The 18,753-nt window shown below is 41.5% G+C and overlaps 1 protein-coding gene across 1 annotated transcript in view; it reads right to left on the reverse strand.

Annotated features, from left to right (window-relative positions):
* DHX35 (DEAH-box helicase 35) overlaps positions 1 to 18,753 on the reverse strand; it is a 446,551-nt gene that overhangs the window by 217,705 nt on the left and 210,093 nt on the right. The window contains exon 10 of the mRNA XM_085619115.1: positions 408 to 504. Coding sequence (XP_085475241.1) covers positions 408 to 504 — 97 coding nt within the window. The remainder of the gene's footprint in view (positions 1 to 407; positions 505 to 18,753) is intronic.

An 18,753-nucleotide genomic window follows, 5' to 3' on the forward strand; every position in this document is an offset into this window, starting at 1 on the left:
TTCATTTCATCAAACTGGATGACATTTATATTACAAATTGACATGGAAAAGTGGGACTTGCTGTTAAGTTGAAAATATGCAGGGCAGTAAACAATTGTAGGAAGGTTCAGTGAGAGAAGTGCGATTAGTGCTTTGTCCCCCAGATGACATTCAATGGATCTGTAATTTGGGGAATGCGTTAATGAGTACAGTGTAATAAAGTTTCACCCAACACAATTAAAAAGCAGAGATCGTAACTAGAGTGGCGTAGAACTACAGTCTTTTTTTACAAGTGTTTACAATTTTAGGGCAGAAACACAATAACATAGACTTACTTGTCTGCTGTATGAAAAGAGTGTTATTCATCGGCAAGTTAATTGCTTTCAATAATAATCAAATCATCGAATAAGTCTGCATCCGTACTCTACCTGTCCAGTTAAAAAGGCCAATATGTCCCCATCCTTCTCGGTCTGGTGAATCTTCATTACAGTCTCCACAGTGGATTTCATGTAATCGGGAACAGGGCTGGAAAAGCAAAGCAGACACCACTGTTACATTCATGAGGCACACCTTCTGCATCTTTTGTATTCTTAAATACAGCAAGACATTGCTATTACACACAAATACAATCATAAGGATGCCATACCTTGGAATGTCAGAATTATGTTAGTCCTCTTTGTATTTTTTTTCAACCTAAACCAATTACTACAAATTTCGAAGACAAACACTATACAGACAAATATTTACACAATGGTTAATTACTACATTCTTGTAGTTCTTTTGATATCAGACTCATGGGCCGGACCACTCTATGTTGCTCTTGGACACCCCCACAGATGCTGATTTGTTTTTAAATTGTTATACACCATGCAGAATAATCGGGTTCTTTGAATAGTTCTGGGCATATGCACAGTATATGGTCTGTTGTTTTATGTCTACCTTCACATATTCAGCATAATTGATCTTCCTGGGTTAAGCCGTACCAAGTACCTGAAAACTAGAGAATGGGTGAACACAACTAGCAAAATCTTAGCAGTTATTCTTTTACTTTTGCTCTCAAGTTTGAATCAATATATATTGTTCCAAGTTTTTTTTAGAAATGTCCAAGGTTAGGAGGAGTGGCATTAAGCACTGATTTTTAGGTCTCGTCTGGCGAACGCAGTGCAAAAGCGCTGTCGCCAGCGAGATCTATTGTTGCTGACTTGCCTTGGAAGTGGGACAGGAGATGGGCACGCGCAGGGCTTTTGGCAGATTGGAGCCTGTGTACGCGCACGTGAACACGCACGTCCACACACGCGATGTTCACATCTCCTGTCCCCCTTCCGACCACATGCCATCCCCGTTGGAGCGGCCCGCTGCAAGACGGGGCCGCTCAGAATGCCAAAAGGACACTGTGCCTCGATCAGGCACCAACAATAGCCCACACGGAGCCCCCCAGCCCTTCTTCACTCACCGGGCTGCTCTCTTCTGGTGGGGGCACCTCCTCGCGGCGGCAGCACTTCTCTTGAGGGGCTTCCATGCACTCCTGGGAGCCCCGCGCTGCCGTGTGCAATCTCAGCCGCCCACACTCTTCACCCGGGCCCCCTCCTGGGACCCGGGGCTTTTCTCCACTCCGGCCGCCACCGCGGGGCTCTCCCTTCAGCATGGGAGCCCCACGTTAGCACGGCACGCCGGTTTCTCTTCCTGCCGGAGCAGGTCCCGCCCACGTCCCGGGCAAGGGCGCCTAACTTCCGGTTTGTTAGCGTCCGGGACTGAAGACTAGAAGTTATCAATATAACAAAAGCGGACCTGGGGGCCCACTGGAATTGCTGCCGCCCGCAGTAGTTTGGTTGTCCTCCCTGACCTCAACATACATGCTGCTGCCCTGTCGTGTGTATGTACGGGGCGTGGCAGCCGAGGTCAATTGGTGTCTGGTGATGGTGAGCAGAGCTCTAAAATTAAGACAGCGGTGCCACCACTCCGAGCATCTCACCTTAGACTTAATGTCATGTCCACAGCAACTGTCTGCAGTCAGTGTGGCTCATGGGCACTTAAGCCAGCAGGCTGCCGCAGGACAGAGTTGTAAGATCCTGAGGCACACAGGTAAGCCAAATAACGTGCTGCTGATAATGTTCCTGCTGACAGGGCCTAGTTTAATGTGTGTGCACAGAGAACTCACCGATCGCTCCTAGACACTAACAGGGTGGCGCTTACCTTCAAAACGGACTTCTTCCCAAGGGAATACTCTGAGCAGCCCTGCCTTGCACCCCAGGAGGTTTACAAAAGTCCCAATATGAGCCAGAGGTCGCTGCTCAGCTGATAAATGACAGTGTTTATTTAAAAATCAATGAAACCAGCGAAAGCACGGAAAGCTGTTTACGTGAGGAGAGGGACGGCGTTCTGGCTGGCAGCCAGTTTAAGAAACTCCTGTATTTTGGTAACTCCCAGAGCTGTGCAGTTCAGGACATGCTCGCGCAGCAGGGGAAAGCTGCCCCTCCCCTCTAACACGCCCTCGTGGCTCCACCGCCCCATTACACACAACATGGATTTTTAACATTCTTAAGAGGAATTAATGCATTAGGTTACTGGTACCTACTGGTACTCCTAGCAAGAGAAGGGGTGACTGGTTTCTGAATTTTGAGTTACTCTCAATGTTTTCCATGGCCCACATGTCCAGCACCGCTACTTTCTGCTTTCTACATTCTGAAAGGATGTGATGTTTTTACAGTCTGGCTCCTTTGCCCCCTCTGCTGTTCAGTTTAAACCTCTAAAATCTGTACAGCAGCTGTAGTCAGGTAAAATAAGTAGGGCTACGGGTTTTATGGTGTTTTTTTCTTTTTCACTTTTCAGTCTGTATTTATCCATATTTCTTTTTTGCAAATTTTACGTGTATTTATCCATATTTATTTTGGATTTCGTGAACAAAATGAAGCTGAAACTAGCATATTTACACATTTATTTAACTGATAAAAGTGCACTCATGCTTGGATGCCTGAGAGGTTTCAATGATATAAAAACCCACATATGATAAATCAAAGAACATATATGAAAATATACACATTTTAGTATCAACTTCGTGCATAGCTACTGCTGTTTAGGCCTCTTTTCCAAATTTCTTTCTTTTTTTAACCTCCTTGTATGTCAATCTGCATAGCTATTCGATTGGCAGCCATGACTGACAGCGTTTAGAATCACTCAAATAACAAACAATTTCCTTTTTTATCCACATTTAAATATAAATACAAAAAGGAAATACAGTCACCCAATACCATGCCCTTCGATATCAGTACCAATTATCTAATCCTATATGGGCCTGCTACTTGTGCCTGTCATATATATTGTTTGTTCTATGCTATTTTTGGTAATATTCTATACTTCTATTATGTTCTATGTATTGTAATTTAATGCATTATGTTGTATTATGTTATGCATTCTGTATGGCACAAGGCCTATGCATCTTCGTACTGTACTATGGTGAATTTATTGGCAATAAAAAATTGTGAACATAAAAAAGGAAAATAAATGGGTTTCTGTCTGTATTTATCTGCAAAAATCAGTCAAAAGTAAAAACAGGGAGCCCTGAAAATGAGATAGAGAGACGAATGCTTTCCAAGCAAGGGGACATGGCTGTTTGTTTTTGCAGTTTTATATAGCGTAAACTGGACAGGGATGTATTGGAGCTCTTTACATGAGCACCAGTTATATTACAAAAGGACACATTCATTTTTGCAGGCATGGTGAGATGAAGTGATTGGCCCAGAATAACAAGATGTTGAGCCGATGCCGAGCATCGAGCCTGGTTCCCCAGTACCAATGTCGGTAGCTCTGACCCTTACACTACATCCTAGTTTCCATTGATGGAGCAAGTGCAGTGCCACCCTAGTCCAGAGGCCTGAGGGGTCCACTCAACCCTGATTATTGCTGTATTTTATAAATCAAACAGCAGCTGTAGCTGTAACAGCCATAGCTCAAACTCGCGTAAATGCGAGACCTATTGCATTGCAAATGCTTGTTATCCTTCTTATCCTTCACAGAACATTTTACCCTTCTTCAGGCATAGCTGATGTCCTTATTATCAAATCTCCTTGACAAAAGTGCACAAAGCTCGGTCAATAGGCCTACGTTCCAGCGTAAAGGCACAACTGAAGTTGAAGAAGGGGCAACTGTTTCAATCTCTTGGACACCATAAAAAAATTGCTTCAGCTGCCAGGATTATATTAATAAACTATTCATTTCATTTTGTTTTGTACCAAAAGTGAGCACTAACCCTGTATAACATTATTTGCAACATCAGCAGTGGCATTCCATGACTTGATAAAACATCGATCTCTTTTGCTTTGCTTTGTTGCCATATTTGTCAACAGGCCTACTCGGAGTCTACATGACCACACAATCCTCTTTTTTTGCCTGGTGGTTACGCTTGTTAATCTCAATTTACTTGGTCTTGTAAACTTGTTGACGGAACTCCAGCTTGCTTGCTTGCATTCAGATAATTTGCAGTTCAAACAGTCCCAATACCCTCCTGTGTATGGTGCCTGTCTATATCATTTGACAGTTTGGTGCTTCTTTGGAAAAGTGAATACATGAAAGGATAAAGCACTTTGTGCCGTGACGCTTGTTGAATCCGTTGTCACCTACCTCAGAGGAAGGGGTAAAATATCAAGGTACAGATGCCCAATCAACAATTCGAAATTTTCACTCAGTCAGAATCTTGGACACGGCGATCTAGATGAGCTATGGTGAGTTCTTTGACAAACCAAGACACAGAAGGGCGAATTGGGGTAACAAATACAATGCAATTTACAATGAATTCTGTTTGTGCGCACACACCCCAACCCAATCCTCGTTGGCTTATGTTTTCAATTGTTCTGCCATTGAGAAACCAAATTCCCAACACTCATGAAGTTCTATGTAACATTCTCTTGCCACTAACACCCTGACTTTAATTTTAATCTTGCAATAAAGCATCAGAAGTCATCTGGAAGCCCCTTCCACAGAGGGATTTATATACCTGGCCTTTTAATAACTGTTCATGCTTTCCAAATGCCACATTGGTAAAACACTAGTCAAGATAAGTGAAAGTTCTTTTAGTACTCAGAATAGACACAGTTAAACATTACAGGCACTTCAATGAGCTATAACATAATCGATTACCCTTGAACCCCTGTAATGTCACCTTTTTCTACTACATCTCTCTTGAACGTGCATTCTAGACTGCCACAGCGAACATGCAGCACAAATAGGTCAACACAAATATCAGATAGTAGACATCCCCTCGCTCTCCTCAACACAAAGATACAGGCAAGCACATAAAAATTCTATAAATAAATTACCATTGCATCCTAAGGTAAAACTTACCACAGTTAATTTACTTATCACAGTAGCAGACCATTATAATTAGTTCATCATTGTTCCAACACTTTCCTCCCTACCTTGTGCCTTGGGTGCAATACACTATTTCATACTTTAACATGAACCTGACATTCTGTATCTTCTTAGATGTAACTGAGCACCTGCAGTACGTCTCTCTCACATGCTTAGGTAAGCTCTCCATACACACTTTCATCCTACACTACAGGCACGTCTACATAAAACCTTCCAGCACACTTACATAATACCTTCCAACTTTACTGACATTCTAGTAATTTCAAATCCATCTCCAACTGATGGCTATCATACACACATACTGCCTGAATTTTGACTTACCCTTAAATTCAGCACCTGTCAAGTACAAATTTACCACCTTTCCAATGCTAAAAGGGTTTCCCTGAACTTCTCAAGTTTTTGATACTTTAAGATGCTTTCATTATTCTGGATCCATGACACAAAAGAAAGTCTTAAAACAACACCCACAGGTTTATGACTTAGAATGGATGCATGTTTACAATTTTCTGGTACTCATAAAACGTTCCCACGTTATTCTTAGAAAGGTGCTCCAATTAAAGCTTTCCAAAGGCAACCCGGAAAGGTTTTTTAATTCATTTTCTCTCTTTGGTAGAGGGTTTTGACACTGCACAGTTTGTATTGAAATATGTTTATTAAGTCTTTTAAAACTGAGGAAGCCTTTTAAAACTGAACTGTAAAAATAAATTACACAAATACAGTATTACAATTTCTTTAATATGCTTAAAAACTGACGAAGATTAACAACTATATAAAATGAGGTCATTTGACCCTAAAAAACATTACTTTGAAATGTTTACAAATTTTATAGTTTAAAAGCAATGGACTTAAACATTTTTGATGTACAGACAGGAAAAAATAATAGGTGACATTTGTATGCTCTCACATTCAACCACAGGGGCACAAACCATTATTTGCTTTAAAAGATGCTATCAATTCCACAGGATGCCACATCAGATTTCGACCCCCCCTAATGTGAAGGGTAAGTTTCTCGTTTCTCTACTGAATGCTTAAGAAAGGTAATTGAGGATTTCACCCTTGAATAAGCCAAAGCATTATGGGCCAGAATTGGAGTTTCCTGGACAGCGTACTGTGTTGTAAACCAGAAAGAGTTCCCTGTCTGCCAAACCCTTGGTCCGCCTGCCACACTTGTAGTCGGCTGGACCTTAAGTTTTCCGTCGATAGAGCCCCGTTGGCTTGGTGGTGGAAAACCTTCTCTTAACTGCCTAGCAGTACGTACTGGTCACTGGGGTTAAGGATATTACACCACCCACTCTATTTAGGGTGGCTGGGGTAGTGTCTTTTTTTCTGTCCATAACTGTCACAAACATCTGGTGAGGGACAGGTAAAAAAATTATGACCTCCACTCCCTGGAGGAAACACTAAGGGGGTGGAGGTCACCAGTTTTTGTGAGAGTTTTATCAGAAAATTAAAAACCTTTGAAAAATTTAGTGAACAGCCGTCAAAACCAACGGTGGCCATCCACCAAAAACTCTGTACACTGAAAAGAACTGCTGTGAAGGCACATGTACAGAGATGACAGTGGGCTGGTGGTCATTTCTCAATGTGATGGATGGCAATCCATCAGGATGGTGGAGGTAATGTCCTCCACCACCCTGACGGATAGTGTAGTATCCGTCAAACGATAAATCAGTCCCCATATTTGTTGAGCTGTTGAATTGCATTTCAGAGTTATTTCTTTAGCTTAGAGTAATGCGACTATTTGAGCAGCTGAGAATCAATGTATTGAACATTGTGTACAACTGATTATTACATTGAAGGCCATCATTTGAAATAACTACCATCAGGCCCTTACCGCAAACATAAGACATTTTTTCCAGATTCAGTAGCTTGAAGCAAATGAAAATATGTTGATCAATGGGAAGTTACTGACAGTTCCAAAGAAGATTGGCTCAGTTCCACTCTCAAAGATTTCAGCATACCATTCGAGGGGAGTCTTAAAAGTTTTTAAGGCATAATAGCTCTAAAATACTGCAGTTAAAATGGTGTTTAATTACATCAATGATATACTGCCTGTGGTACAACTTTGCCCTTAAGTGCTGTGAAGAAGGTTTCTGGGAACATCCTCAAAAATGGTTATGAAAAGGAAGGAGGACATTAACAGATACCAACACATTGTTTTGATCATATCCCCCCAATTGGTTACCATACGTTTAACTGAAAAAGAATACCAAATACTTATAGTGGGGCTCCTTTCCAACTTTGCCCCTTCTAGCCACCAAAAAAAGCGTGTTGCTAGGCAGAATATATTATAGTTTGGGTTTTTTCAACATTTATAGGAAATGAAAGTTCCTTACAGTATTTGCTTAGAGAATCTAGTTTACGCTGAAGACCAAAGTGGGCATAATTAATAATTATAAGGTAATCAGTGGAAAGGAGACAAAAACCCTCTTTGATGCTATTTTGGGGGGGAAACAAATGCATATTCTGAAGTGCTTGAAGAAGACTGGTGAGATACAAACTAAAAAGGTTGGAAGACAGCATAGACTATTGTACACAGGGAGGCATGCTGTCAATCTGCTCTCCTGAACAACCTCAAAATGGAGCCATTTTAGCAGAGCGTGTAAACCCATAGGAATATCACACATAAGAACATTTCTCTCTAGGATACCTTAACTACTTGGTCAAAGCTGCCTGAAAATCGACAAAGTAGCGTCAAAGATACCCTGTGGACTGTATTGCTTTACAGTCAGTGGATCTGAGAGAAAAACAGTAGTCAACAGTAGAACGGTTAGGGTAAAACCCTGGCCATTCAGATCGTACTATGTCTCTTTCATCAAACAACGTAAATGGCATACTCAAAACTAATCTAGTGAAGATTTTATAGAATGTATCTAGAAGATAAATAATTTGATAATTCTCTAGGGCTCCTCTATCTCGCTTTTTAAAAATCGTCTTTGTTGTGGATCCTTTCCTTGACATTGAGATTCTCCCAATAGAAACAATCCTCCTAAGAAAATGGCAAAACAACTAAAGAGCATCACTATGGATTCTGCCTCAGTTAAACTGCTGGGGCGTTATCCAGCGCCATAGCATGCGCCAGTTTCACTTCCATAATTGCCTCCGAGATTGAGTTGAGCTCAAATGGGTCAAAAGCTCTCCATCAGGCACAAATACTGAAGATAAGCTCTTCTTATTTACTCCCCCATTGCCTTTTTTTATAATAAAGGGAGGAGAAATAACACATCCAAGTGGTTTCCAGAGCCACACATTCTACAGACTTTTGGTTTTTGATTAAAATTGAAATCCACATTCACTGGTATCCAGAAGGGTTGAATATTTCCAAAGCCCTTTATTACCTCAATCAGTTCATCCCATTCACTGGTAAAAAACAAATTTCCTAATCTTTAAGTAGTCTTTTCCATTTTAACTTAAAACCCATACCTCCGTTTCAATTTCAATTTGAGGAGATTTTGTAAAGGCACAATGTTTTGCAGGAACAGCAGTTTTCAGGGCCCGGCACTCTGAACAGAACCAATGTTTAGAGGCTTTAAAGACACTAGAGGTTACAATCCTTTTGTGAGCCAGACACAGAGTCTGCTGATAATTGTTCCTGAAGTTCAACCCCCCCGTGGATAACTTAATCCTAAAGGGGGCATACAAAGATCTCCCTGTAGGTATATTAATTATTTCAACACTCAGTTTCCAATAGTCATTATTTACTGACTCCTTTACTTCAAAATTAGAAGAGATATTAACATTCAATTTGCCCAAAGATTAAATGTATCGGAGCCACATTACCACTGAAAAGGTTTGACAAACATGAGAATTATTTGACACCCTACTATTCAAACAAATCAAACATTATTGTGTTAGCAACAAACCTGTAGCCACAGCCTTAAGTTCCATTAGAATCGATAGAAAATTAGCTCTTGGAACTGATCCTTCACAATCCTGTTGAATTGATCTGAACAAAAATTCCTATTTAAATCTCCTGCTAAGACTGTTACCAAGGAAGTGTTGCCAATTAATAGAGTAGGTAAATCATTATCGCAAAGGGCAAGTTGCAATGGTATATATGAATGAACCGGTGGAACATACGTGTTTGTAAAAATAAAGAATGTGCAAGATTTGTCAACTTAGTACCAATACTGAGTGTATTATTTAGCTCACCACATACGGAAGCGAGTTAGGGCATACTAATGTCCGGAAGCCCTTACCTCTTAGGACACTTGACAATCCCAGTTAAGCTCAAACCATTTCCGCTTGTAAGGTTCTGGAGAACGGAGACCCTGCCGAGAAGCATTTAGTAGCTGAGTGAGATGGAATAATTAGATTTTTTCTGCCTTTGGCAAGACTTTCTGCAGCTTATTAGGGTGCCTTATAAGCCCTTAGACAGAACCCATACCCTTAACTACAGAACTGGAATTTTGAAGTGCAAATTACCTCCAGTTGAGAAGTCCTACCCTATCTTTTAATGGTCGAATGCCACAGTGAGTGCAAAGTGATTTCATTAGCCTGGACTGTTTACATTTAAGGGATGGTGATTTGTGATACTTCAAGTGTTGCCGTTGCCCTCACCAAGACCCCTTTTTCACACAACTAACACTGGTCTGCAAGATATAGAGCTTTGGTCCTTCAACCTGCAATCTTACACTCCCAGCACTCCCTTTTACCAAATTTGACAAATGTGGGATATGAGTTGGTGGCACTATTATTTTACCACTTATTTAAACAATAATTGCTTTAATTTCCTTCAGTAAATTGGTCTGAGAGACCTGATTATGCTTCTAAATGCCATGTAAAGTGTTTTGCAGTAGTAACAAAACATCTATAATTGAAACAGAGGAGGAAATAACACCTGTAAAACAGGGCAGAGTTGAGCTGTTAATTCCATCCTCCATCAGTGACCCGTCAATGCAATGACCACTCAACTCATTCACTTTGGAAGACTAGAGTAAGCCTGCATTATACTGACCGTCCAACTGCATACTACCATGCACCATAGCCAACAAAGAGAAGGGGAAAGTCGGGGGCAGGAGGGAGGCTTTTGATACAGAAAGAAAACAAAGTCACTTATTTCAAAGCAGTGATAAACTGTGCCTTGGAAAAGCTTTCAACTGCGGGGAATGTTAATTTTCAGACCATAATAAAAAACTATATAAAAGTCAAGAAAAATGTAATTGTTGGTCATATATTTTTGCACACAAAAGTTCTGAACAGAATGTCAGAGAGGAGTCTAGACAAAGTAGAATCTTGCTCCACTGGTAGGTTAATAGACTATGTAAATAGATGTTCAATTAAAACTAAGGTTAGTTTTTTTTTAACCATTTTCATCACAAGGGAGCATTATACCTTACATCTTGTCAAAACCAATCGATTGCCAAACTAGCAGCAGTTCTGGCCTGTGACGGCTCGGTGACACACTTTATGTGGCTCATGTGCTGATGCTTTGCATCAGCCACTGGCGCTGAAATGGCATTAGTGTTCAGGAGCCCATCATTCATTGCCCTGGGCTTGCCTTCCGAGACACTCTACAGTACAGAGGACGGTCCTCCACCTCCTAAAGTGCTAATACAGCCTGCAATTTAAAAGTGCAAATATAAGACATCTAAGTTCGTTCACAAACAACCTGACAGTTCCAATAGCATTTGAAACAACTGATCACACTGTCCAATTACACACAATTTAACAGTGCTCTTTGCAATGGCACAGAATTTTTTACTATATTTTACCTTTATGGTGACCACAAATTTTGGAGGTATTATATTCATCTTCAATAAATCAAACAAGGTTAGGCACTAAAGAGGGAACTGATTTTTACTAGTACTTCGGACCCACACAGCTTCGAGAGACTACTTGTATGTCTTCTTCTACTGGTATTATATCCAGGTTACCTTATTACCTTATTATATTATATTATTATATTCATCTTACCAACTCGGAATGTGAGTTTCAGGGAGAGGGGGAAGCAAATCAAAGAGAAGTTTCTGAATACCCAAACATCCACATGTTTTTTGTCGCTCACAATCTTTGAAGGCAAACCACACCTCCTCGTGTAGGATTTACTCCAGTGTAACATTACACTGTTGAGTGGTAATATTACACCTAAATAAAAGGGATTCCAACTTTTAGGAGGTGAAAGAAGAAAACGATGAACAGATTATAGTCATTAGCCTAAAGATGACAGGAAGGTTTCTTTGAAAGTTACAATGATCTTGGATAGCAAAGCACTGGCGTAACGAACCTTGAGGGGCCCTCCCTGCAAGGCACCTGGGGGTGGCCCCCTCCGGGCTCAATCAGGAGCCCTGCAGCCAGAGGGCTGTTCTGAGGAGGCCCCCTGGAGCTTGGGGCCCCCCCGCACCGCGGGGGCCTGTGTTACGCCCCTGTAGCAAAGCGACACTGACGCAAAAGAATTTGGACCAGGATAGACCTGCAAGAGACTCTGTAGAGAAGAGGTAAAGAAAGACATGAAGATTACGCCCAAGATACAAACCGAATACATACAATCGGTTAGATAGCTGGAGAAGCCGAAGCGAGATAATCAGAAAACAAAAGACGACAGAGGGGAAGACAAGAGGAACACAAGAGAGAGAGAGAAACAAAGTGTCAACAACAATTACAGGGTTAGAACACTATGGAATGCAAAATGAGTTGCTAAGGCTCAAATTGCATGCCTCCAGAAAAAACATTATCTGCTGAAGAAAAGCAGACCCAGTTATCAGTGATAAATTCTTCCAGATAGGTCTCACTGTAAAAGATATATCTGAAAATGCCATTCTCTCGCATAGTGGTAGCCAAGTTCAAAACCCACTGTATGCCAGTTCAAAAAGTAGACTACCAATACAAATCAACAAGTTTCCAGAAACCTTACAAACAGGCTAAAATGGAACATGAAAGTTTTTGCCTGCCGCATTACTGGTTTCATGGATATATTTGTGGAGAATAATATATGAACAGAATTTCATAGACAATACAAAGGTATCAACTTGAACAACTTAATGTGCATTCCTGGCAACTCAAAGTACTATCTTCTGCAATCTCTTAGTGGACAATGTACTTCTCTGTCCCATAAAGCAGCAAATAATAAAAACTTTCTTTATGCCTTTGAGTGAGACCTCCTTATTTTCGTAATAACTTGCCATCTGCAAGCAATGCATATGCAACTTAAAACAATTAAAAGCTCCAATAAAGGACCTAAGTAAAAACAGACAGGCCCACAGGTGGTTCGATAGACATTGCACTAGAGCAAGCCAGAACCTAAGAAAAGCATTACAGGAAATTCCGAGAAACAGGAGAAATATCCAAAAGTTAAGAAGTAATTACAAACTAGCTTCATCTATAAGAAAAATGGAATTCGAGGAACAGGCATTAGCAAATTTGGAATGGGCAGCAGATAATGGTTATTGTAACCTGTTTTGGAAAACTGTTAATTTCCCTCTTCTTAAAGATAAATTTATGCCGACCCTGGAAGTTTCAGTTGCCCCAGGTGCCGGGATCACCCATTTTGGAGGAATTTTCAATCCAAACAATGTAGATATCATGCCATTTCAGGACCCTCTCGATGTGTCACCCTTTGAACTCTTGAAGCCAATCAGCATTGAAGAAGTCACCATAGCCCTAAAAAATAGTGTCCTCGGAAAAGCCCCAAATGGGGTGCCTGTCGATACATTTCAATCCTATGCATCATTATGGGTGCTCATATTAACCCAAGTCTATAATGCCTGGTCTGGGGGCTCAATAGACTAATGCATCCACTTCAGGGGCTTGTGTTCGAACTCATGGTCACAGGTTTGAATCCCGGTGGGTCCATTCAGCCTTTCATCCATCTGAGGTCGATAAAATGAGTACCATTGAGTTGGGTAACAATAAACATCTGTTATTCAGCGACAAGATACCCTTCTGGGTGAGCGTGCACTTTACAAATACATGTTATGTTATGAAACGCGACAGCAAAACTATATTTTTCAGAAACGTGGAGTGATAGCACCATTGTACCCATATTTAACAAGCATTCAAAATGCAACAGGTGTCGCCTTTGATTAAGTTAAAGCCATTTGCTTTGCTAATGGTATTGTATAGCAAAGCAAATGGCTTTTAATGCTTGTTCCAATTGGTCACGGTTACAGTGTCCAGGTCCTGAACGCAGATTCTACACGATATACGGGACACACAACTTAGTTTTCAAATATAAGTCGAGAACGTGAGACGCAAACAACGAGGTCGAAAAGAGAAGCAATGAATAAAAAAAGTTTAACCACATCAACTTGGAGAGGCTAATTTGCACGCTGATGATCTAAAGCTGTGGCATGAAGGTCCCAAATTGAGGCATGTCCCATGCTGTTGACGTCTGAGAATTAGAGGGGATTTCACTGTCATGAAGAAGGTCTGGAGATGAGGTCTCCAAAGAAAAAATTTAGAAGCGGCGCCATACATAAAAAAAAAAACACTGTGCCAGCTTTCCTCAAGCGCTCCTCCTGAGCATCCCTGCCTGCCGATCATATAATCTCCCCGTGCCTGAATGTGCCCTTGTGTAACGTAACCGGAGGTCATGTAAAGCGCCCCAATACCTTCGGTAGAGTTCGCGCTATAGAAATCTGCATTTAAAAAAACACCGTGCCACCCTGTCTAAAGCGCTCCCCCCGGGCAGCCCTGCCTGCCGATCACATAATCTCCCCGTGTCTGAATGTGCCCTGAGCTCATGTAAAGCGCTTCAATACCTTCAGGTAGAGTTTGCGCTACAGAAATCTTCATTAAAAAAAACCACCGTGCCAGCCTGCCTCAAGCGCTCCTCCCGAGCAGCCCTGCCTGCCGATCACATAATCTCCCCGTGCCTGAATGTGCCCTTGTGTAACGTAACCGGAGGTCATGTAAAGCGCTCCAATACCTTCAGGTAGTGTTCGCGCTATAGAAATCTAGAGCTCGCCACTGAGGCCTGAACGCTCTGGGCCTGGTGATAAGCGAGCCGGTGCGGCCAGGCCCGGCCAGGCCCGCCCTGGTGTGTGGCAAGAGCTCACCGCCGAGGCCTGAGCGCTCCGGCCCTGGTGACAAGTGAGGCAGTGCCCCCAGGCGGCCGCAGCTCTGTTTAGATCTCTCTTACTCTGCACTCATAAACATTTCATGAGGCACTCCACGGAGGAAAGGCTTGGTTTATATAGTCGGAGGGCGAGACATATCTAAAGTCAGAAACAGGCATGTTAAGGAGATAGATACAAAAAGAACGCCCAGCCAGACAGGGGACGTTGGGGAAAGCAAAAGGGAGACGGAGAAAGATCTACAGAAAAGGAAACCGTCAAAAAGAACCAGCCATCCATGAAGAGCAGGGGATGGGCAACAACAGCTTGAGAGGTATGAGGGGTGTGTGGGAAAGAATGCCAACAAGCAGCACAAAAAATACCGTACGTCTGGGCAAGCTGCATACCACGTGTGTCAACAAATAATAGCACAGCTTGGTTGCCGTGACAATGCAAAGCTATTGGCACAAGCAAAACAAGATGGCGTCGGACTGTCCACTGTCCGTACGTACGCGTGCATGTTTAGCTTTGGCTGAATGGCGAGAGCACCCATCTTTGTCCATCCGTACGTGTGCATGTTTAGCTTTGGCTGAATCGATTGCAAAAGGCCCTCGCATGGCGAGATCTAAAAAGGGGAACAGGAGAGATGCAAGGTGTTACCACACAATATCTTTATTAGATTCGTTTATGTAAATAAAGGGTAGGGTGATGCTAGGGAGATTAGAATCCTGGGACCAAGAAAATCATATATCAGCTGACTCTCAATACGGGTTCAGAAAGGAAATTGGCACGGTGGAGCAGGGCATCAATATACATCTAATAATCAGCAAATACACTATGGTACATCAGGGGCCCATTAATCTCTGCTTGCAGGTGTGAGTAGTGCATTTGACTTAGTAAACCACGCATAATTTTGGCAGACAATAGCTGGCCTAGGTGCACCTACAGATATCATATGCCACTTCTCACAGTGATACGCATCTTTTACAGCTTGCGTACGCTTTGGAAACAAGCATGGGTAAATGAATTGGGTTTCGCCTATGTGATTAATATATATTTTTTTTTAATTGTGTAAGTTTTAAGTTGGTGAGCAGTTGTACAATATAACTTAGAGAATCTCCGTAAAATTGTTATGACTTGTTTTTTTAGAAAGGCAATGTATTGTGCAGTATCTGTTGGATATATTCAGAGGTCCTGTACCTTTGTGTGATGCTGTGAAAACCAGCTTTATCCACTGTCTGTAATATAAAGGGGATTGGACAGCGATGCGAAGTTGTGAATTTCATCGCATCGCACTGAGCGGATTCTGGGACACAATAGTATTTCAACATCCTTAGGCAAGTCAAATAAATACCAGTGAGGACATATTAATTTTAAAATGTATTGCATGTGTTAAGTGGTGGGGGTTAAACAATGAGTGCAATTAAAATAGCAGGTGAAAAAACAAAAGGTGAAAGCTCAGAAAATAAAGATAGACACAGCTTATAAAATACAGATGTGCTTTAAATAAACAGATCTCCTTTGCCAGCCTACAGCTGCACAGCTTTTAAATCACAGTCAAAGCAGCAACTTAAGTGGGCTGATAAATACCTACATTCCAAAGTTGGACATCAGAAGTGGGCAATTCCATAGACAGAGATATGGAAGTTGCAATTTGGCATCTTCGTCTGTCTCCGTCTCTTATCAATGCAAAGAAAATGTGAATGAAAGTAGCAGCGTGAGTTTTTTTTAGATAACTAATCCTGAGAAGTGAATTTTGATTATATGATGTGAATGGTGCCAGACGCCACATAATTTTACTTCAGACACGTTCACTCAGTGATGTAATTTGTACAAAACGTACCAGTCATCAAGGAGCTGCTTTTCTATGCCAACAGTGTCTTAAATACATGCACTAAGGTCACTGAACATACACCAACCCAAGATGCACTATTGAGCAGTTGCAACCTGCACTATAATATGTGCTATACTTCTATATTATTGGTATTTAGATAGCACCTCATGACCCCTTGCAAACACCAACTTGCTAAAAGCATTTGCTCCAGTCTTTTCCTTTGAAAGGGGTACCAGATTGCATATTACAGACACAATTTATCAAATATTCATTGCTCAGATGAGGTATTTAACACTGCCTAGAGAAACAAATGTGAGAAGTAATGGACCCTTTTGTTTGCAAAATTAACTTCAAGCAAGAAGTATCTAACAAACCCGCTGCACACAATAACAGAAATTTAGTGGGTCTTAAAACCCTTCCCACAGACTAAGAGATGGGAAGAAAAAATGGTTTGTCCAGGATCACACAACAGCTCTCAATGGTGAAGGTGAATAACATTGCCAGGCTATTTCTGGTGCCATATTTTTCCAACAGGAAACTAATTTAAATAAAAGGAATGCGTTACATCTTTAGACATTAACAACAGATCCTGAGAACGGCCCAGAGTAGTGGAATTTTTACAGTTAGGAAGTCGCAACTGTAGTGCACTGTAACCAGCCATAAGTCTCCCCTAACAATGATTTGGAGCTGCTCTTGCATCAGCTTTGGAATGGAAATTGCCCTGCAGCACCCACCCCTTCCATGTGCAAATGTGACCTCTTCTGGTTTGCACTTGCTCTAAACACTGTGAGATCACTTACAAATGCCCAGAAGAAGATATCACTGTCGGCTATTCAGTCACCGTAATGTTCTCTGAAACATGACAAGTCAGTTTACCTGCTGCGGTGACAAATGTTACTATTGGGGTCTAAAACATTAATCAGCGATCTTGTGTTGAAATTTGTACCTTCCGAAATGCGTATACCCTGGAACTCAGTGGGTGTTGTGTTTTTCTCGGAGTGCATGTTTCTGAATGAGGACCGGGTGGAAGGAACAAGAGCAAACAACAAGGGCAGAGGGATGGTGAGGAGTATAGAGGCCTGCAAACATGTGCACTCTAATGGAGTGCTAGGTTAACACTAAAACCAGCACTGGGCTCTGATGCACTAGAGTGAATCCCTGCTTCGGCCCCGGATTGTCTGTTGAGTGCATTGCAATCTAAACAAGCGTCGACCTCTGATGCACTTAAGAGGGGCTCTGCTTCGGCCCTGGGGGAACTGTTGAGTACGTGTTGCAATGTAAACAAGTGCTGGTCTCTGATGTACTCGAGTAAGTCCCTGCTGAATGTGCCCATGTGTAACATAACTGGTGCTCATGTTGAGCATGTTAAGTTCTTCAATACCTTCAGGTCAAGATCACACTATATAAAAATGCCCCCAAAAAACAAGCTAGAGCGTTTGGGATCACAAGGTCTCCAAAGCAGATGAAAACAGCACTTGGGCCTCAGGAGACTGATACGAGGAACACACAGGAAATACTATGCAACAGTCAATCGAAACAGAGGAAAAGTAAGTGGCAAGCACAAAAAACAATGAAAAGCAAGGGGTAGGATGTAAGCCCCTTTTAAGATGTATATTAAATACAATAGATTTCACAAGCACAGCGCAAGCACTGTGCAGGAGAAACCTAAAAATTGGGAATGCACAGATAAATTTGGGTAACGAGGAATTAGGTAGGGCTGTGTCTTGGCCTGGTTTTATTTTCATTGTAAATTAACGGGGAGGACACCCTCTTACATAGAGTAAAAGCAGACACACCTAAAGTGGGTTCCCGCATTACCCCAATTTTATTATACACAGATGATGCAGTACTGCTATCAAGGACGGCAAATGGCCTCCAGCTTCTGATTGATAATTTTGTAACCTTAATGGAGGGCAGAGATTTAAAACTTAATTTAACCAAAACATGTACCATGGTCTGTGGCAGGGGAGAAAATGAGGCGCAAAATACAGCTTGCAGCAGGCCAGAAGTTAGAACAAGTGAAGACCTTCAGCTACCTGAGCATACTGTTCTCACAGGATGGACATTGGGGACCACACCTTAAAACCGAAAACTTAAACATTAGGGTCTCTGGTGCAGTTTTTAGATTTGCTAATAAAATTGGAACAAAACCTATAAATAAAAAACGTGAATTTATTTAAAACCAAATACCTTCCAGCTGCATTATATGGGGCATCAATATAGGGCAAGATAAACTGTAAAATAATTCAGACACAGGAGAATACCTTTTAATGTAGACTTTTGGCAGCCCAATGTTCGACCTCAGGTTACATAACTCATAATGAACTTGATATTATGTATATAGAAGATTCCATCCATCTTAACACCATGACCAAGTAGCATAGTATTTAGAGTAAACAAGGCCTCAAGTTCACTAGAGATATCATAAAGGATTGCCTAGAACTTGACCACTAAGATAAAATACCATGGTTGCGGTATGTAAATGGTTTATTACAGGAATTGGAGGAAAATCTTATTATCGTGGACCAGTATTTTGAAATATAGCAAAAAAGTATTAAGAACTGTCTTTATGGGGAAAGAGAA

Source organism: Triturus cristatus, chromosome 7, assembly GCF_964204655.1.
Source record: "Triturus cristatus chromosome 7, aTriCri1.1, whole genome shotgun sequence".
In the NCBI taxonomy this organism is placed as follows: domain Eukaryota; kingdom Metazoa; phylum Chordata; class Amphibia; order Caudata; family Salamandridae; genus Triturus; species Triturus cristatus.